Source organism: Apis cerana, linkage group LG16, assembly GCF_029169275.1.
Source record: "Apis cerana isolate GH-2021 linkage group LG16, AcerK_1.0, whole genome shotgun sequence".
Taxonomy (NCBI): domain Eukaryota; kingdom Metazoa; phylum Arthropoda; class Insecta; order Hymenoptera; family Apidae; genus Apis; species Apis cerana.
In genome coordinates this window covers 2,880,712-2,902,408 of record NC_083867.1, presented here as the reverse complement: position 1 = coordinate 2,902,408, position 21,697 = coordinate 2,880,712, and the positions used below count along the sequence as shown (strand labels likewise).

The window sequence follows — 21,697 nt, the reverse complement described above, 5'->3', positions numbered from 1 at the left end:
TCGGTTTTCCATTATTATCTCATTGACAGGAAAAAACATCGATATTATCGCGAATTTTTATATCATACTTTTTTGTAAGTAACTATGTTTTGTAGATAAAAATGTTCATTGTTATATGAATATGAATTTTATCCCGAGAATGTTAATGTTATATTTATGTTATTAATATAATAACGATAATTTACCGTTTCAGATATTTATATACGTTTAACTTTTTTAGTAAGATACTCGTTAAATGTATTATTATTTTTAATAAATAATAGAAATATATTTTGAAATTCAATTAAAAAAATAAAAATTATATTGCCGATATGAGCTTGTACGTACGCATTTCTTAACTACCGATTAAAATTCAATTTGTTCGATTCGTTCGTTGTCAAACTCCTATCGAAAAGGTTAGTTTTCTCTTTTCATAATATATCAAGATCAATTACTGTTTTAATCCATTAAAGTCCAGTTTGCATTAACGTATTATTGCATTTATAATTTCTTTCGGTTAACAAACAGAATTATATTATATTATAAATAATCGTATATTAAAAATTGTACACTATTTTATTGCTTCGTTCTTAATGAAATAAACGAAAAAATTCGAAGAAATTATTCGAAATAATAACGTAATTCCATATTAAAATCAATCTAATCTCTTATTTGTATGTAAGTATATACTTATCTTGATTTTCTACGATGATATTGACAATTGCTAATAAGTTTTAATATTTTCTACGTTAATAAATAAATAATAGTATCAAGAATCTCATATTTAGTATAATTTATTTATAAAGTTTTCATTCATGATTTATTTGTAATACATAATATAATATACCTATATTTATAATTTTTACGAATATCCAGGTATCCTAGTTGTTACGAACTATATAAATAAGATTAAACTATATTTATTTAAAATTTTCGTAACGTAAATTTTTTCTACAGATCGTTTCCAAATGTTTATCGATTATTTTCTAAAAATTTCAAATTTTTTCACTAATTAATGTTCTCACAGAATAGACACCTGTAATATCTTTACGATATTTTGTTAAGAAAATAAAAAATTATTAAAGGAAACATAGTAATGAATATCCAAGTTGCCAACACAAGGGTTAACGAATCCGTATAAGGTAAACACACGAAGCGCCACCTTGGTAGGCAATTTAAAGATAATATTACGCGCGTTCTGTCTATACATGTGTGTTTAATACACATATATTTTTTTGTATAAATATATATCTACATCGATATCGTATAGATATGGTTCGTATCACTTAGTTTATTACTGATGACACATTACCGAGTACAAAATAATTGTAAGATAATATACACTGACCCAGAAACGCGTAACAACGAAACATTTTCGTTTTCTATTCAGAACGATCGAATTACACAACTTCGTAATGTGAACAGAACGAAATAATTAAGGGAGCAAAAAGAAAAAAGGAAAAAGCGTAACGCATTTGTAAAACATTCTACTAATTGTGATATGAGCACAAAGCGTAAAAATGAACAAAACGGGTGAAATATATTATGGTTTCAGCGATTAAATCGAAAAAGAGGCGCGCGCGCACGAAATCGTTTCCGTGCATTTCTGTCGATTTGTTACGTCACATATAAGAAGGAAAAACAACCGCGCGAAGTGGTTGCGCTTCTATTGGAAGCGAGCGTGGCAACGTTATGTACTTTCAGCTCACTTACCGGACGATCGGCCGACGACAGGCAATTATGTATCTCACGTAATCGTCTTTCCTTAACAATCGAACACACACTGCTCTTTTTCCGTGCTGTCACTGCTGATCATCAAATTTCTTTGATGAAAAATTCTCTTTTCTCTCTTCAGGTGAATCACGTCTTTTTGCCAAGTTTCCTCGGATTTTAACGTCAATTGTTCGATAAAGTTAAACGAAGGATAATAATCAGGCACGACGAGTCGCTAATCACGACGATTTTTATGATCGGATCACAAAAACGCGATATTTTTTTGATCAAATTCTTAACGATCTTTCTTCTCAACGACTTTTACGAATTCGTATCAAATGATGTATCAAGGGAAATTGAATCGAATAAAACGAAATGTAAAACTAAAAAGAGAAATCGAAAAGAAAAAAAAAAAAAAAGAAAAATAAAAACGTTAAAGAAACCAAAGGGACGAAAGTCTGCTTCCGCTTATGCGATACCGATTATACTCGTACGAATAAACGCGCTACCGCCGTGCCAAGTTGCGGACTGACAGCAGTCACGCCGGTGGATTGCTTTTAACCGAGCCGCCATATTGGTATCGCATCCCTTCTACTTTTTGCGATCCTTCGACTCTTGACGCGAAATCGGACACCTTCATGGACAACGTTTACCGCGTCTTTTATCGCCCTTCACGATTCTTTTGCTCCTCTTTCCTTCTTATATTAACATTGAATTCTTTCTTTTTTTTTTAGATATTCAAAATATTATCTTACTAGTATTACTTATTATTAAATATTTAAGTGATAATAATTAATAATAATTATTCGATAACAAAATGATAATTAAACGATGATAAAGTTAATAATTTATATTAACTTGTTTTAAATATATATTATAATGATTTATTAAAAATATGCAAAATATATATGAGAAATTATCATACGAATTATGAATTTTTGAATTTTTATATAGAATGAATTTTTAAATAGATCGTAGAACGGCTGCAAATCTTATGAAATTGTACATTTATATCTTTTCAAACGATATATCTTAATTTTTGAATAATGCATTATAGTTGATAATGATTATATCATTTTTAAATCACTTGCTAATTTAGATTCTTGTTTTATTCGATAATTTGTTTCAAATCATTGACGATTCTTGTTTCTTTGAAATATTAAAATATAACATTCTGCATTTTTTTCATATTAATCATAATTATATATTTAAATTTAATTCCTAACCAAAAAAAGGAAAAATAATTAATAATAAATTAAAAATAAAAAATTATGAATACATCTGATTCCATTATATCATAAAAGAAAAAAAATAAGAAAAAATTTCTTTAAAATCTCAATATCGATAAATATTTGTAAATCTCGATATTACAATGCAAAAAGATAATGAACGGCATAATAACATATCTTTAGGAGGAAAATTTAAAATCGTAAAATATAACATTCCGCATTTTTTTTCATATTAGTCAATTATATATTTAAATTTGATTCCTAAATATTTAATTTAATATAATTCCTAATCAAAAAAGCAAAAAATAATTAGTAAATAATAAAAAAAATAATAAATTAATAATAAAAAATTATGAATATATCTGCTGATTCCATTATATCATAAAAAAAAAAAAAAAATAAGAAAAAATTTCTTTAAAATCTCAATATCGATAAATATTTGTAAATCTCGATATTACAATGCAAAAAGATAATGAACAGCATAATAACATATCTTTAGGAGGAAAATTTAAAATCTTCAATACGATTGGTCCGATGGTCAATAAGTTCGGACAAAGGTTTTTCGTTTCGTTTAACGAACGTGACTGATGTCGGATAACAATACGCAACAAAAAGTTTAGCGATTTGAAAAATGTATGTACGAACTCTGTTGAACTTAGTTGAAATACAAATATTCGTCTACGGCTTACGCCTCTATTAAAAATTGTTCACCTAAGTAAATTTTATTCGTGAACATTTTCTTAAAATACCAATTAGAATTCGTATTGTGAATTTTGACGAATTTGCGTTTTAAAATCGAAAAAACATTTTATTTCGAGAATCAAGATTCATCACTTTGAATGTTCATTGTCTTATTACAGGTCTGATTCGTTTCTCGACTGTGAAAACTTTCGACATCTCGTTCAGAATTCATTCCCTTCGTTTAGAATATTTCTTAGGAAAAAAAAAAAAAAGAAAAGAAAATTCGACATTCGACTCGATTTCGATATATCGATTTAATTTGTTTGTAAATTACATGTAATTTATAAATCGTAATGTGAAATTATATTGCAATTTCTCTGTTTATCAATTTTCTTATCTTTCATTAATATATAACCACAATTGTGAAGAATAAAGCTTGAGGGGAATATTATTAAAAGAAAAGAAAGAAAAGAAACAAAAATATCAAGAATATAAGGAAAATAGTTTTTTTCTATTTCAATTCCATTTTATTGAATATACAATTTTCAAAGTTACTTTCTTCTTCTGATCTACGATCTCATATTGAATATATGTTGGTGATATAAAAATTTCAAATTAATTTCAAAAATTTCAAAAATCAAAATTATTAAATACTTTCTAATATCAATGATTTTGAATTTTTTTTATTAGAAAAATAAAGAAGAAAATATATTTTATATTTGTTAATTTTGAAAGGATTTTTTGAAAATGTTAGAATTGAATTAAGAAAAAATACTATATTTCTTCTACATATTTACGTTCTAAGAAATTTTTAATAATTTCAAAATTAATTTAAAATTTTTTTTATTAGGAAAATTATTTCAGAAATTTTAAAAGTAAAATAGTTGTCATTGAAGTGTCATTTATTTATCATTTCAATTATAATTATATTATCGTCATACTATTATAGGCAAATTAAAATATTGTATGAAATTTAATTTTTTGCATTACGTAAAAATCAACAATTCAAAACGATTTTTCAATTTCATGATAATAAGTTTCTTATAATTAAATTTTCACGAATTAACATATAAGACTTTTATACATAAATATTTTATGTATTAATTTGCGTAATACTTTTAATGAGCTTAAGAATTTGAAACGATATTCTAAAAAAATCAAATATACATAAATATCATCGCCGTTCGAATTACCACATCAAATGATACCTAAAAGTCACTTCTCAAGTGCAGAAGATTAATATTCCAGAATAAAGAATTATATCATTAGAAAATCATATAAAAAATATTCATTCATTTTTCAAATTATGCTTCTTCAATTCATTCTAACGTAGTATTCATTTTAGCATATAATTTATCATTCGTTAAAATTCGTCTTAAACAATATTTTAAGAAATAATTTAATTAAAAGATATATATATATATATATAAAATATAATTTTTCTTGAGAATTATTCCTACAAAACGATGATTTTATATATATTCAAATTTTGTTCATTTTTATCATTTCAAAATATTGATTTAAAAAAACAAAGGAAATACTAAAATTTTAATAAATTTCACTCTTTCAAAAAAGTGCTGCTGTTCTATTATTAAAAATTACTTACATATATAACTTAGTCTTTATTAATTTCAAACTTTTGAACAAATAAGAATAACGTGTAAAGATTATAAGTAATTGTATACATAAGTATAGATACAGATTTATTATTTCTAGAAATTTTTCATAAAAAAATTTCTTAATTTAAATTTTTTCCTATCACAATTTAATTTTTTATTCATTTTAAATTCCGTAGAATATGTTTTATTGATTTCAAATTACTTATCAATATTTTATAAAAACTAACAATAAATAACAAGAAACAATATAATAATTGAATATTAATTACAAATAAAGTAAAAATAAGTTGACAGACAAATTTAGATAAATTTAATTTATTTCTATAGATCAAAAAAGAGAAAAAACATGATCTAATCTTTGTTATATTTTAAATCGTGTAGAAAATTAAACAATTTAGATAAATTTAAATAGTTTTATTTCAATGGAATTTCGTGATAAATATCTTCTAAAAAAATATCTAACCTAATCTTTTCTTATATTCTGCGAGACACATTTTTTATTAGTTTTAAATCTAAGTAAAAAAAACTTTATAAACTTATATACGATATAAATTATAATTTTAAATTAGAAATAAATTGAAATTATCAAATGTTTTTTTTTATAATTACTATTAGACTTTGTTCACAAACATAATATCTTATTTTTTTTTATTTCAATAATGTGAAATCATTGACTAATATTTATCCACAAGTATGCACAACGTCAATATATGAAGGCGTATTGCGGTTTAATTTCTGAAACAGTATTTTCGCCTGATTCCGTATATAGTAGAAAGTAAAAACGTAACGATTCGTACGTCCACTTTCCAGACTCGCAGTTTTACGGCTTATATAGATATATACCATAAACAACGTAATTAAGAATATTCGTATAAAGAATGCTCCTTCACAGTGCATAAATACAAGAACTTACATATATGTTATTTATTATATATATATAATATATATAATATATATATTATATATATATATATATGAAAAGTAACACAAGAAAGTATTTATATTTTGAAAGAGAAGAAACATTTTTGTTTTAAGGAAATACGAAAAGATAATATTTTTTAAGAATTGTGATTTCACAATATTCTGTCTAAAATTAATATTGATTCAACGCGAATAATTAATTTTCTTTTGTTATCCGATTTTTGCACATAAGATTATATACATATCCTCAATCTCAATTATAATTAATTAAATAATTTTTGAAAATTCACAACCAATTTTGAACTAAAATTCGAACTAAATATATATATATATATTTTTTCTCAATGCAATACGAGGGCAGTCAATTCTTATTCGTGTCTTACAAATAGCTTTTTTTCCTCTCGATCTCAGAAGCCGATAAGTAATAATTATAAAACTTGAATATATTTTTCGAACGTGAAATACTGAGATTATGATTCGAAATAGAAAAATTAAATATAGCATTTACATCTCGAACAATATAACGACATCATATATTTCTTTAGTGTACATTTTAAATCACAGTTTTTTACGAAAACATATAATCACTGACCCACAATTATGATTATGATGTTTGAGTATAATATTGTATATTGATTCATACATTTACATTTCATTGTAAAATCGTATTGTTATAGTTAGGTTCATAAATATCCGATTTCTTGACGCATAGTTGCCGTGCGATAAAACATTATGTAAGAAAAAATGTTTTCTACTCAAAATCGTTTTGCGATTCAAAAATAAAGGTATACTTATAATATATATATTATGCTACATTCAAAGTTTGATACACACATCTTTTTTCATATTATAAAAATTAGATCCAAGTAACATCTTGCATGCTTTTCTTCTTCTTCTTCTTTCTTGTGTGCTTTTAATCCTTATAAAGATAATATAAGATCATATGCAATGCGCATGTTCGACATTTTAGTGCACAGCGACTGCGCATTAACGTGTATAATGGACTCGAGAATCCTGTGATCATCAGAAAAGAGTCCATGTGTCATGCGATTTTCCGATCGCCAAATCCAGGGAATAGATATCCATCATCTTTCGTAACAAAGTAATTTTTGGCCGATGACGCAATTCATTGCTTACATCACTATCTGTATAAACGTTCTCAATATTATTTGGATAAATAGAGATCGGTGATTCGAAGTATTACTGTTTTCAAAGATTGGCCTACGTTCAATTTGCTTATAATTTTAAATAACAGTATTTAAAATAAAAAATAAAAATATAAACTATTTCTTCAAATGATTTAGATGTAATCGATTTACAATATTGTTTTTTTTTATATATTAATTAATATATTATTTGAAATTATTATTTAATTTTTCGAATGTGTAAGAGATTTCAATTATATATTTTTCGAATTTGAAATAATTAATGATAATGAAATAAATATTTTTTTCATTATACATGCAATATTTAATATTTTCCTTTTACAAAAATGTTTCCAAACTGCAATTGCAATTAATATGCAAAATTAATTTCATGTTTCTATCATAGAATAAATGAATAATTAATATTTATAATAATATTCATATTTCAAATGTATATTTATTAATTCTAAAAAATATAAAAAAATTATTTATTCATAATAAATTGTAGAATTTTTTAATTTTTTTAATAAAAGTAATTATTAATTATCATATTTATATGATATTTCAAAATATATTAATATTTACAGAAACATATGATGTATATGTATCATATCTTAGAAAATGTAAAATATTTATGTAAAATAATAATAAATTTTAAAGAATTATTATTTATTTACTCTAAATAAATTCATTTATTATATTTTAGACAAATAAATCTTCAAATTTTATTTCACTTTAATGAAATTATTTCAATTATTATTTCAAATATTTTTTTATAAAAATATTTTAAATATTATTCAAAATATAGCTTCTTATTTAAAATATATTTCCTTATTTAAAATTTAAGGATTCGAAGAAGAGACGTTTCAGAATATATTGAATCATTGACTGAAAGATGATATATGTTATCTTCGAAAGATGTAGTACTTTCGAGCAGAAATTATGACGAAATAAAACTCTATAAATTTGTATTTGAATGAAATCTAAATAGGATTGACAGTTCAAGTTCAAAATTACGATGTATATATTAATGTTAAATTTCTCATACATCTCGATTAAAAATTTCTATTTTATTTTAATATCTTTCTCACGAGTGCCCTTAGCCTTTTAACAATATTCAAATTCAAAACATATCACGATAGTCATTTATGGTCATAATGTGTCTTTGAACTTTTTTCTGACCTTCCTCCATGATGGTCCTCTCGATCGAGGACCAACTATTACACAAACTATTGGGCAACAATTTTAAATCGTTTCTAGTCAAAATGAATCGTAATGATTACGTGGAAGTTTTACGAATTGGGAATAAATAGTTTGATAATATACACTCTGCTAATATTCATTTGTTATTCTATTTGCAAATATACAAGATGAAATTAAATCAAGTTACAATCAAGCAAAGAATAATTTTGCATCCAAAAATGAAATCGAAAAAAATAATAGGATAAATTGGCTTACTTAATTATTTAGTGACTTAAATGATTTTAAAGTATTTTTCTATTTTTTTTTTGTATTAAGATAAAAGAGTTCATTTTCTTTTACATTCATTATTTCTTCTATCACTTAAGATAAAGTAATATAATAAATAATATATAAATATATAAAAATACAATAAAAATTTTACTCGAATAATTGTTTAAATAAATAAATATAATAAATAATCCTGACAAAAATAATAATAAAAAAAAATATTAATTAACAATAGATCATAATCTACAATTTTTTCGTATAATATATATATGAAAATGAAAATGAGATTTAAAAACATATCGATGGTCATGCATACTGTAATAATCATTTTTCAACCTGACATTTATTACAACAACATTTGATTATATTTAGTTTTCTATTGCTAATTGAAAGCGAATAGTTGCTTAAAATAAGCGAAAACTATAGCTGTAATTGATCCATTGAAAGAAATAAGAAGAAAATTACAGCAATGAATTATTGAGTAATAAAACGGAAGTTAATCTCAAAAGAAATGATCTTAACCACAACAAATCAAAAATTTATTTGAAGTGAGAAATAATTAACATAACCTATAACAAATATTTAACGAATGATGTAATTATTTAAAATAATTTATTTGCGATATTGAAATATAGATAATATTGATTTATTTGAAATAATAATTAATTATAAATAATTAATTATTTCTTCATTTTTTTATTTCAAATTTGAAATATATTAAAAAATATATTAAAAAAGAAATAATTATAAATAGTCACAAATATAAATTATATTACATTTTATAAATGAAAGTTATAGTGTATATATATATATATATATATATATATAAATTCTATTAACGTCATTTATATTAAAATTATAGAATGACATTATTTAAAATAATATATCAAATCATCTAAAATAATGATAAAATAAGACGTTGTCTAATAAGTAATATTTCAAATAACGTCATTGCAATTTAAAACTTAAAAACATATTCTATACCGAGAATATTTTTTTCGCATCAATAAATACAAGATTATATTTATATATTACGTAAAATGATGAATATGAAAATTATTTAAAAGAATTATTTAAAAACTAAAATCATATTCATGATCCATATATAAAAACATAATTTTAATTCTTAATCGTGTTATGTTCATATTCAGTGTATTATAAAATTAAAAATAAAAATAATAATAATTAATGATATTTCTACAAAACGTTCAACTGTAAATGCAACGCCTACTTCTAAATGTACAAAGGCATCAAATATTGATCGCTAGTGACATCTAAACGTCTCCGCGTTAGACATTACATTCCTAGTTAATAAAACTCCTTGTATAATTTATCAAACATCTAATGTATGTACTTACTAATTACAATATTTTCATGGAAAATAGAGTTGAAAGGATATGCTGCCTCCAATTTTGGAACAATCCATTTCCTTTCCCTAGCACAGTTAATCACAGAAAGGATGAATACACTGAATATACACAAATGAAACCACCTGTACAAATCGGTGAACGTGCAGCGGTATCTCGCTGCAGCAGTAGGCAGTGAATGGCTGTCGCACGCGGAGCAATTGCCCAGTTGAAGAAGAATTCAAGAGGAGTTCTCGCGTTTTCCACATGGCACACGACCCAATTCGTCGATCTTACATAACCGACAACATTGGATCATTCATGCTCAGCTGATCGTAATACATGCGCGCTGCCTCCAATTAAATGCGCGATCACCGGTAAAATATTTTTTAATTCGTTAAAACAGTGTCGAAATGTTTCAAAGATTAGTTCTTTGGGTTTTAAAAGTCAAGAATCAAAATTAGTATTTATGAAACTAAATTAAATCCAATACGAAAGATTCGTTGAAAAGACTATCGAGTACTATTAGTGATAAGATATGTATAATTTATTCTTGTTTATGAAATAATTTATTCATAGGTTATTATTTATAGGTTAGGTTCGAATTTTTAAATAAATACTTGTAAATCTATTTCAATATTAGAATCTTTTAATAAATAATAATTATGAAAGTAAAAAAATACATTTTATTTCATTTTTATAAAAAAAATTCTCATAATTTTAATTTTTCTTTTTATAACTGTTTAGAAATAATGTGATTTGGTTTATAAACTATTATAGTTTATTAAATTATATAATATATTAAAATATATAATTTTTAAAAAAACTAGAAAACTAGAAAATTATTATTTTATGAAATGGATGTATTTTTTAATGTATATTTTTTAATATTTTTAAAGAATTTAAATTCTGGTCTATCAATATTCGAATCTATTTAGAATATACTTGGTCTTGCCACTAATTTTAAATAATCAAGTGATAATAATTTAATAATAATAATAATAATAATAATTTAATAATTATTCGTTTACTTTATTAATATCGCAGAAACACACAATAGAATCAATATATAAATAAATAATTGTTGGAAAAGCAAAAATATTCTTTTTTTGAATTTTCAGTAAACAAATAATAAAGATTCGATAATTATTCGTTTCTTATTTCTTATTAGTGTCACCGATGCAGTTGGCATAAGATTTTACAAAGTAAACAGAATAAGCTTGAGACAAAGCGTATACAGTTCGATTTAGTCAATCGACCGATAACAGAGGACCCGATACAGAAAGAATTTGGCCTTGGCCTACTGTTTCACCATTTGTTCAGGACATGAAAGAACGAATCATCGTCGCAAAAGTCGAGCGTGAGCGTCGATAGTCCATTGCACAACGGTAGAAACGTGCCTACGAATGTTCTCTACCGGCTGGTAGGCTTTAATGGAGCGATTCGTACCATTTGTGAATCATGATTAACACGATTCGGTATGCTCGACATTGTGTCCCGTTTTTCCAACCAACTGATGGATCGCGTCTAGAGGCCTCCTGACCTACATTATTTTTCGCAACTCGACCCATCTTTTCGTCATTCAGTTATATATATTCGAGCGAAAGAATATCAGAGAAAAAAATGTGAAACAATGTAATTATAAGAAATAGAAAAAAATAACGAGATATGTTTGAGAGTAGAACTATCTAAAGTTATTTTTCGATAGAGGACACTATGTTAAGAGTGAAAGTTACAGTCAATTTCAACAGCTCTCGAGAGTTTTAATCTCTAATATAAGTATTTTTACATTGTCCTAAAAATACGAATCAATATAAAAATAAAACTCTCAAGAAAATTGTCAAAATTTATATTTTCCTAGTGATTATCCGATAGTAACTTTCACTCGCGCAATTCTCACTCACGAAAAATACTCTAGAGAGCAATTCTCGAGAATTTTATTTTTAACTGTATTTTCATTCCCAAAAAATATTTAAAAAATAAAGATTTGAAAGTATCTATTAGTATATCTCGATCACAAGGCATCGAAAAACAAGGTGATCGTAACTCGGAAAATAATAATTCGAACTGATTCAATGATCGAAGTTCCTTCTTCGGTTGTCTCGATTACGTGAAAACAGTTTATGGCGCAGGGACGGGGAGGGGAATTTCTCATCGAGCGGGCTACTGAAGCCCGGCCCATGACGCGGGAGAAAGTTTCGGTATGGACAAGAATTACAGACTATCGAAATAAATAATAATAATTCTTCCATATGTAGCAATCAATTGTCTAACTTTAGACTAACTAATTTTGCCCAATTATGATTATGAAATATAATTCATCTCGATAATTATTATCAATTAATTATCCAATATGATCAATCACAATGTAAAATTTTTGTACAAAATATCTATGTACAATTTTAAAATTATTAAATACGTTCAAATAAAATGATTCAATTCGAATATAACAATTTTTGATTGACTGACCGAATTTATGTAATTAAATATAGAAAAACGAAGAATCGAAATACGAAACGACTCGATAGCCACGAAATGTCGATTAATTCCGCCTTTCTAGTTGCCTAATTCTCGATTCGATTAAACGAAGGATCCCCATAAATTTGTTTTGTTCCGGTAATAAGCGAAGCGTGACTCCAAGGAGAAAAGGACGAAGAAGAGAGAGGAAGAGACAGAGAGAGAGAGAGAGAGAGAGAGAGAGAGAGAGAGAGAGAGAGAAGAATTTTAGTTTTCAGTTCTCTATTTGAAAGAATAAATCGAAGGTCTTGATGTGGAGAAATATCTATGGTTTTATATATATATATATGATCAAAATACTCGAAGAATCAATATTAATAATTAATCTACCATGCATATGATATTTGAAAATGATTAATTCGAAATCATCATTGTAGAATTGGGAAAAATAAATTTTTAAAATAGATAAATAAAAATAAATATTTTAATGATAAATAATGATATTTGAAATCTTTAACTTAAACATTATTATATAACGATATATTAAAATTATAATATTATATACATATAACATAATATACAAAAACTTAATTTACTTTATATATAATGAACATTTGATATTTATTGTATTTTAATTAAATGGAAAATAAATATTTTATTTGCATTGAATTCGAGTGTAAATAATATTTAAATAATGAATATATATATATATTGTTTATTTATATTTAAAATAATAAATAAAGTAGTATTTTAAAGTAATATTTATACAATATTTCAAATTTTCCTCAGTCTACTTTATTGTATATTCATTAAATATTTATATTTAGTAAGAAATAAAAAAATTTCATCATTTGACACAATTGATCAAATAATTTGATTATAACATTTTATTGCTTATATGTTAATCGATTTTCGATCTAAGTAAAACAACTTTAATGCCATATATCATCATTTATAATTAAATAGAATTGTTAAGTAAAATCTCAATTAAAATTTTAATTCGTGATTTCTGTTTTCACGGATATATGAAAATATGCATCATGATGCACTATCATTAAATATATTTTTTTTTTTAAACAAAAATTTCAACAAGATTTCAATCAATTTTGTCCTTGATTTGTTTGCTGATGATAAGTTATCAATCAGGAAATTTCCATTTTCTTATAATATCTCGAGATTAAATCATAAGGATTTTTATATAACTTTTAATGGAATTTTAATGGAATAAAATAAAAAATAATAAATTCTTATTCAAATAATTGTTTAAAAAAATGTTTATGTTTCTTACATACATTTTTATAGTGTTTTATACTTATTTTTATTTTTATTACAATATATTTTTATAGTGCTCTATATCTAATTTTCATGATATTAAATTTTTATAATACAAAAATTAATAAATAATACGAAATATGAATTTGAACTTAATTAATACATAAATAATATAAAAAATATAATATGACAAATTATTCACATTTTCTAAAATTATTATTATTTAAAATAATAAATTATTTGATAAATGATAAAAGTATTTGTTTTAGATAATTATTGAATTTATAGTGATTATTTATTTTTTTTATTTATTTCAAATAAAATATGCTTGATTCTAACATTTGATATTAATTTTATTTATTATAATATATATATGGAGATTGATTAAATTAACTCCTGAAAGGATTAATTTTAGTGTATTATATAATGATAACATTAATATTCACTTTATTATTATAAATTGAATTAATTTGTGTAATTGATTTATCTGCATTAAGAGTTAAAGATGAAAAGTTTTATCAAAAGTGTAGATACTAAAATATTTGAAAACTATTTACACAATTCGATCTAGGATAAGCGTGCTCGTCGGATTTCGTGACACTTTCATTTTTTATAAATGTCGAAATGTCCTCTATTGTCACGAAATTGGTCAATACCGTTCTACTCCTTATCGACTTTCCCCCTTTCGATTTTCCTAACGATTTACAACATACATGTGCTCGAGGCAACATAATGGAGTCTCCACAAAGTTTCTTGCAACAATCTTTGCTAATTTCAGTAAATACATAATTCATTTTGTAACGGAAATACATATGAATTTTTTTCAGATCTGCATATAATTAAAACATTAGCTATTGTATATCATTCACATGATAGAAGAATTTTAAAAAAGCACGACTTTATAGGTTAATCAATTCGTACAATTATAAAGTTCATCGCATCAAATAATCAAGGTACGATATTTTAAAATGTTAATTATCAAAAATTTTAATGAAGATGTCACTAAAATTTTTCCATACAATATATTAATTTAGTGTGAAATATTTTTGATATTATTCTTTTTTCTTGATGTATTCTTTAATTTCATATCATACGTATATATATATATATATATATGTATATAAACATAAATATGTATGTACTTTTTATACAACTCTGCGCGCCAAAGCACGTGCACCTAACCGATTTAAACCACTTCATCGAGATTGTCCAATGGATTGCCCGCTGAAGGGGCTCGATTCATGCGCAAAGTTGGTGCGCAGCATCGATCCCACGAGATGAGAGCACGCTTAGATCATGGTGCCTCAAACACCGGTATACTGAATATAATCAGCTGATCGAAAGGAACGTTACTTACCAGTGGCGTGCAGGCCGAACGAAAGGGATACAGACTTCCTCACTTGTTGCGTCGCCCGAATATGTCCTGTCCTGTGTTCCGTCCTTTTTGTCTCCTTTCTTTCTTTTTGCACGTCAATAGAAACTTCACTTGCCCGAACGAACAGTGTATGCCACGCCGGCCAGACTTTCGATGGATCCGGTTAAAAATATATACAGGGCGGGGCTCGGCGGAGATGCTCGAGCTTACTCGATGATTCTTCCTCCTTCTCGGTACGTTACACGGTAATCTCATGCCGCGTATTCACGACTGTACGATATCATCGTCATCATATACCGCGAAATCGTCGTACCTTTCTCGAATTCCCTTGACGTCTTGAAGTGTTCTATGAGTATCGTCGTTGCACTGAGAACCGCCGACAGGTCCGTAACTATCGGTTGGAGGAACCCACAAATACCGAAATTTTTGTTTCACTGAAGAATAACGAAGAAAATGTATCAATATGAATGTTTGAAGGATATAAACAATCAAGATGAACTTATTACAATGTGATTGTTGACTTTGCGCGTAGTGAAATCAAAAAAAAGTTTTAAATTTTATGTGATTACGTAATTAAGAAAATTGATCGATAATGATCTCAATATTTTGATTCCTATTTTACGTTTAAAGTTGCGAAATGTTGCAAATGAATGTGCATCATGATTATTACAGAAAATTCGATTATCGTTTTAATACAAGTATCTTATTTTATTGTAATTATATTTTTATTTTCGTTGCGGCGTGAACACTTTCTTTCTTAGAAATGATTGATTATATAAAAACTGTTTTATAAAGACGCGATCGACCAACTGAATGAACACGAGAGACATCTTAAAGAAACTACTATGATTTCTTATATCATGTTTTGGAAATTCTGTTCTGTTACAACTTTATCTTTTGAGATACGGATCTGTTGTCTGCGATTTGTTTGTTTTTTATTATCTATCATTAGCTAATCTATCCTTTTCGTATCATTCCATACGTGGACATGTGGAATGTATACTTATAAATTTTTTAACAATATATTTATTTATCCAGTCTTTGGTAGAGTTATAAATTAAAATGAAAAAAATATTCATAAATATTATCTTACTTTAAAATTTACAATAACAAATATATACTTACGTGTATCGAAGAACTGCAATATTTCCGTTATTGTAACAGTATTGATGACTATGAAATTTGGATTTTGGTAAAAATTAACATCACTGTACCACCATGTATTCATTCTGTGTTACACCGAAATTAAAAATCAGTAATAATAATTATTACTCACGTAAAATATATTAATTCTTTAAAAAATATAAATTGAATTGAAAAATATAAGTTGAATATCAAATTTTGTTCAATTAACACATATATGATAAAATAAAAATAGTCTAAATTAAAACAATTTTTTTCGATATCGCTCTGTATGACGCCGCAACGACATATTTCGTGTTCTGTTCAATCATAACATATAGATCGATAACTCGAAATTAAATCGATATCAAAATCGACATTAATTTTCAATTCAAATTTTTAAACCTAACCCGAAATACTTGTAATGATAATATCTATGTTAGACGAATTATTTATTTCATAATAAGAAATAAACAAATTTTAAATTAACATAACCTACCATTTCAATTGCTATCTTTAACATTTTGATTTCATTTCACGCGTTTAATTTTTTTTCTTGAAAATAACAAACTTTTTTACTATTTTTCTGCCATAGTGTAGTAATACTCTAACAATTGATTACAACTTCATATATATCAAATTTCACTACATTGTATATTTATTTGTATATTTATAACGATATTTAAGCTACGTATAGAAAATTTCAATGAATAAAATCTTATTCCATGGTACGTATTTTCTTTTTTTTTGTATTTTAATAAGTGGAAAGTGGAATAAACCCCCGATAAAAAATAAAATTTACAAGTCATTACACATTGTTTAAGCGAACAGGAAAAAAATGTAAATGTAAATGTTAAGTATTAAAATTTAAATATATCTTTTCATATTAATCTTAATCGACATTAACAGTACGAACTACTCGTGGATTGCTGACACATTCATTTTTTTAAATGTTTTTTATTTAATAATTTTATAGCAATGATAGTAGTAGTGCGAACCGTTTTCAAGGGTTTCGAATATCAAATAAACGGACACCGATTTCCCTGTGTTCATGGCTGAAGGCAACTCGCTCGTTTCAAATTCACTTTATTCTCGTGTAATTCTCCCCAATTATGTACAAAAATATAATGAGAATCAGTAATCATTACAGAGTTCGTAACATTAGGTGGTACATGACGATGGTATATGCTCTTGCCTTCTCGGCCTTGCGTGATCTTGACTTGTGACAACCTTCACGAAGTTGAATAGCTTTTTTCTTTTCTTTTTTCTGTTTTTTCTCCTTTTTCGTTTCTTTTTTTTTTTTTATTTTTTATTTTTTTTTGAAAGTGAAAGATGATCGACCATCTTGAATTATATTTTTTCATGCGCGTGTAATCTCTTTCTTTTCCTGTATAAGACTCAAATATCCTCCGAGATTAAATCTACGTGAAATTTGATGTTTTCTTTCCCCTTTTTTTTTTCATTCTTCTGTAATTTCATTTATAAAAATGAAAAATTAGTTCATTTAAGAAATATATATATTTTTTATTGTACTTGCAAAACATTGTATAAAAAGAATAGAAGAGAGAGAGAGAGAGAGAAAAAAAATATTAACAAACTAATCTCCATGATTACATTCATTACATTTGACAATTGATTTGAACAGAAATAAAGATTTTTATAATCAATATTATTGATTTTATAATCAATATATTGAAACTTTGTGACTTTTTCTCCATACTCAAATATCATTAGACATAATCATTAGACATAAATATCAAGAATACAAAGTTAAAATAAAATTAAATTAAAATCATTGGTTAAAACAATAAAACAAACTTCTGGTATGAATTACAAAAATCTTGATCATAAAGGATTTTTGAAAAGCTTCGCCGTTAAATTGGATAAGAAAAATCATTAAAATTCCATTAGAAAAGATTATGCAGAAAGGTATTACTCGCACACGCCTGATATATGATGAAACACGAAATTTGTATACTGACATGAAGAGTAGCCTTTCCTATATTTAAATCGAAAAGGAACACGGAGAATATTCTTAATAGATCATAATGGATTTATCGATTTTTCGAACCATAGAACACTCTTGTATATAAATGGCATGTTTATGAACTTCTATTAACCCTCTATAACCAGAATTTTTCTCACTTATCTTGTAAAGAAGAGTTCCGATCGATTACAATTTTTAAATTTAATCTAAAACTTAAAAATTAATAATCATTAATAAACAATATAACGACAAACTGATAATATATTGGTAAACCAATAAACAAAATTTGAAGAACATAAATATACGAAATATGTGTTATTCAAATTATATAGAGTGTTATATAGAGAGTTAAAATGTTCTATGATCGTGTCTCGATGTCGACGCGGCTTATTGTCCTCATTGACAGACACGAATCGGTTCGACAGAATTCTTTACTTTTTCTTTACATTTTCCAACACGCAGTGTGATATTTTTTGCAAGACTTTAACAGGTGCGAAATTGCTTTGTTTTCTATGCTAAAGTTATTTTTACAAGTATTTATAGTGAATTATAAAAAAAAAAAAAAGAAAAAACAAAAGAAAACAATTAAATAAATGCCTTTATGGTTCATATTGGTTGACACGACATTGCATAATTGAAAATGCATAATCACTGGGTAGAAATGATTTGATTTTAACCATAGCCGAGAATAATATTATGGGGATTTTATATAAACGGAAGAATTCAGTTAGAAGTTCAGTTATTGATATTTTGAGCGTTAAAGATATAAAATTATTTGCTAAATCGTAACTCGAAGATCAATTCCTTATACTTTGGAATGAGTGACAAAGGACTAAAGCAAAAGCCTCGTCGACTAAAGAAATGCATTCGTATATCATCGAAAGCTAATTTATAAAGAGAGAAAAAAATGTCTTTTCGAGATGTTGAAATGATATTTGCACGTACGTTTTACGATTATATTAACAGTCTTGTCGACGTTGGTTTCTCTTTTTTTTCTTTTTTTTTTTTTTTTACTTCTTTTATTATAAATCATTTCTCAAATATTTTTTCTAATACGTTATTAAAACTTGGCAATAATACATTTCCGTATATGAATACTTTCACAAGAAAGCACGTCTTTGACACCATTAACGTCAACGTTTCTTTTATTATGCGATTGATCTATTTCCTTGTAAAAATATACAACATTAAATTTATAGGATCGAATTGTTTTTTTCCTCAGATTTTTTTTTATTTCTGTGCGGTCATAAATAAAAACCTTCATCTTTCCGTAATAGGAAGAGTACAAAAGTTTGTAACCTTAACAAGAGATTTCATATGATTCCTAGATAAACGTTTTCTCTTTCCCTCCATGCATATTTATAACATATGTATATTCGAACGATTGGCATTCGACCTTCTTTTTACCAATATGACCAGTTCATCGGTGAACAAGAGATAAATTTCGCCGACAATTTTTTTTAAAACTCTTGAGAAGCTTGATTCTACGTCAACAGCTGATATATTCGTGAATATTTTATTTAAAAAAAAAAAAAAAAAGGTTGCGTGGCTTTGTTACGACTAATAAAAAAAGCTAATCGAATTTCTCATTCTCTAAGATACGATATATATATATATATAATTTTTGCCGATGCTGAGATATCGATGATGATCTTTCTTCAACAATAGAGGAGAAGAATCAAGCTTCAAGAGAGGAAGGATCGATACGATTTTCTCTCCTTCTTAAACGCGAATCGACAGACGCTTATTTCTACGACGAACACCAAAGCTTTGAACACAATCGGGGCAATAGAGAGACAGAGTCGGACGATAAGGAAATACGGTAAAGGGGGATCGTTTCAATGCGCCCCAATAAGAAATGCCTCGTAATCATATACAACTAACAAACGATCACACTCGTTCACGCATACAATAAACGCACGCAATGAAACACTCTCGACAATCGCGTGCGGAAAACATAATGTTCCGATGAGGATCGATTATTAATTTATACTCATCGTGTGCGCGTTTTAATTTTTGTCCGTTTATTCTCTCTGGTCTCTTCGCATTCCTCGGTCGTTCATCACGCTCCATTTTTGCTCTTTTTTTCCGTTCATAAAGCCATCGACGAGTCAACGACTTTCAGGATCATCCACAATCCGGTTGCGGATGGAATTATATATATTATAATTAATACATGTACACAACAATACGGGTAAAAGAGCCCTTTCCTTATTAATAATATATTATCAATAATTATTCTTATATAAACCCCGTTAAACTATTCCGATAAACATAATCGCCATCCCGTTGATACATTTTAATATGAAATAATTTAAAGCGTTAGCGGGAAAATCGAACGTATGCGCGACAGGTCTCTCTCGTCGACGACTCTACACGTGAACATGAACACAGACTCCACGGCGAATTACAACTAGTATATAGTTTTTTTTTTTTCTTTTTTTTTTGCGAATCGGCCACATTGGATCCAGGCGGAGTCGCGCGCAATCACTACTCGAATCGAAATCGTTCGACATGTTTTATATATGTTGTGTATAAAGTCACTGTACGACCGTCAATATGCCGGCAACGTGTAATTATACTGTATATCGTGTGATTTGGTATCTCGACGATTGTTTAAGAGCTTTTACCAAAATCAGAATGTCCTAAGCGAGCTTTTTCTCCGTGTTATTATTGGCGACATAACCGTTATTTGTTCCGTTGCTGTAACAGCTGTTATATTCCTTGTTGTATTCCTTATTGTAGATCGTCGTATATGACGAAACACCGTTTTGTCGTGGCGCCGAATCCTCGAGTACGGGCATGCAAAGACCAGTCGAGCCATTTTGTACACTGTTCTTTGCTGATTTTTCCGTTCTGTCTACATACTTCGCTTTGTAAAAGTCCGAAAAAAGACCTAAAAAGAGCACGCCGTGTAAACCGATCCAAATCATAAAGCTACGAGGGTAATCGCAGTCTATAAAAAGAAGCTGGAACTGGTGACACATGATTAACACGAATTGCACCTGAAAAATTGATTCCATTTATTTTCAATTACAGATATAATAATTCTAAACTTCATTATTGGATACCACTTTTATCTAAAGTTTTGTTTCTTTTGTATTTTATGTGCTCGATGGATAAAGACAAAATATCACTATTGTATACATCTGCGGTTTAGAATTAGGTTAATTTAACGTGCATATCAGCATCTTGCGAAAAATTGTATTAACAAGAAAATCTTATTTTCACTTTTGATTGAATTTGGAGATTGATTATACGAATATTTATAACATTAAACATTCGTTAAAGTGATATGACATACGTTCAATAGAATTATTTTTCTAATATTATTCGACGAATAAAGATTAGCTAGGTTAGGTAATTTTCGAACCGATGTAT

At 26.4% G+C, this 21,697-nt stretch overlaps 2 protein-coding genes and 1 long non-coding RNA gene across 12 annotated transcripts in view; 1 reads left to right on the top strand and 2 right to left on the bottom strand.

Annotated features, from left to right (window-relative positions):
* The window catches only part of LOC108000397 (elongation of very long chain fatty acids protein AAEL008004), a 50,894-nt gene extending 34,075 nt beyond the window's left edge, over positions 1-16,819 (bottom strand). For 2 of the 10 annotated variants that reach the window (XM_062086413.1, XM_062086418.1), the window contains exons 1-2: positions 16,333-16,645; positions 15,190-15,641 (exon numbers count right to left, since the gene is read on the bottom strand). The gene's annotated coding sequence lies outside the window, so the exon portion shown is untranslated. Of the gene's footprint in view, positions 1-1,692; positions 2,232-10,115; positions 10,282-15,189 lie in introns of those variants that run through there. The other 8 variants (XM_028667862.2, XM_028667861.2, XM_062086416.1 and 5 more) reach the window with 7 other exon arrangements.
* Positions 10,338-12,548, top strand: LOC114577837 (uncharacterized). The gene is made up of 2 exons (XR_003698187.2): positions 10,338-10,480; positions 11,275-12,548. It is a non-coding gene; the product is annotated as an uncharacterized LOC114577837 (long non-coding RNA).
* A 1,013-nt stretch (positions 16,820-17,832) lies between the features above and the next one.
* LOC108000352 (elongation of very long chain fatty acids protein AAEL008004) overlaps positions 17,833-21,697 on the bottom strand; it is a 38,404-nt gene continuing 34,539 nt past the window's right edge. The window contains exon 6 of the mRNA XM_017060609.3: positions 17,833-21,321. Within this exon, the coding sequence (XP_016916098.1) occupies positions 20,962-21,321 (360 nt within the window). The 3' untranslated portion in view covers positions 17,833-20,961. The remainder of the gene's footprint in view (positions 21,322-21,697) is intronic.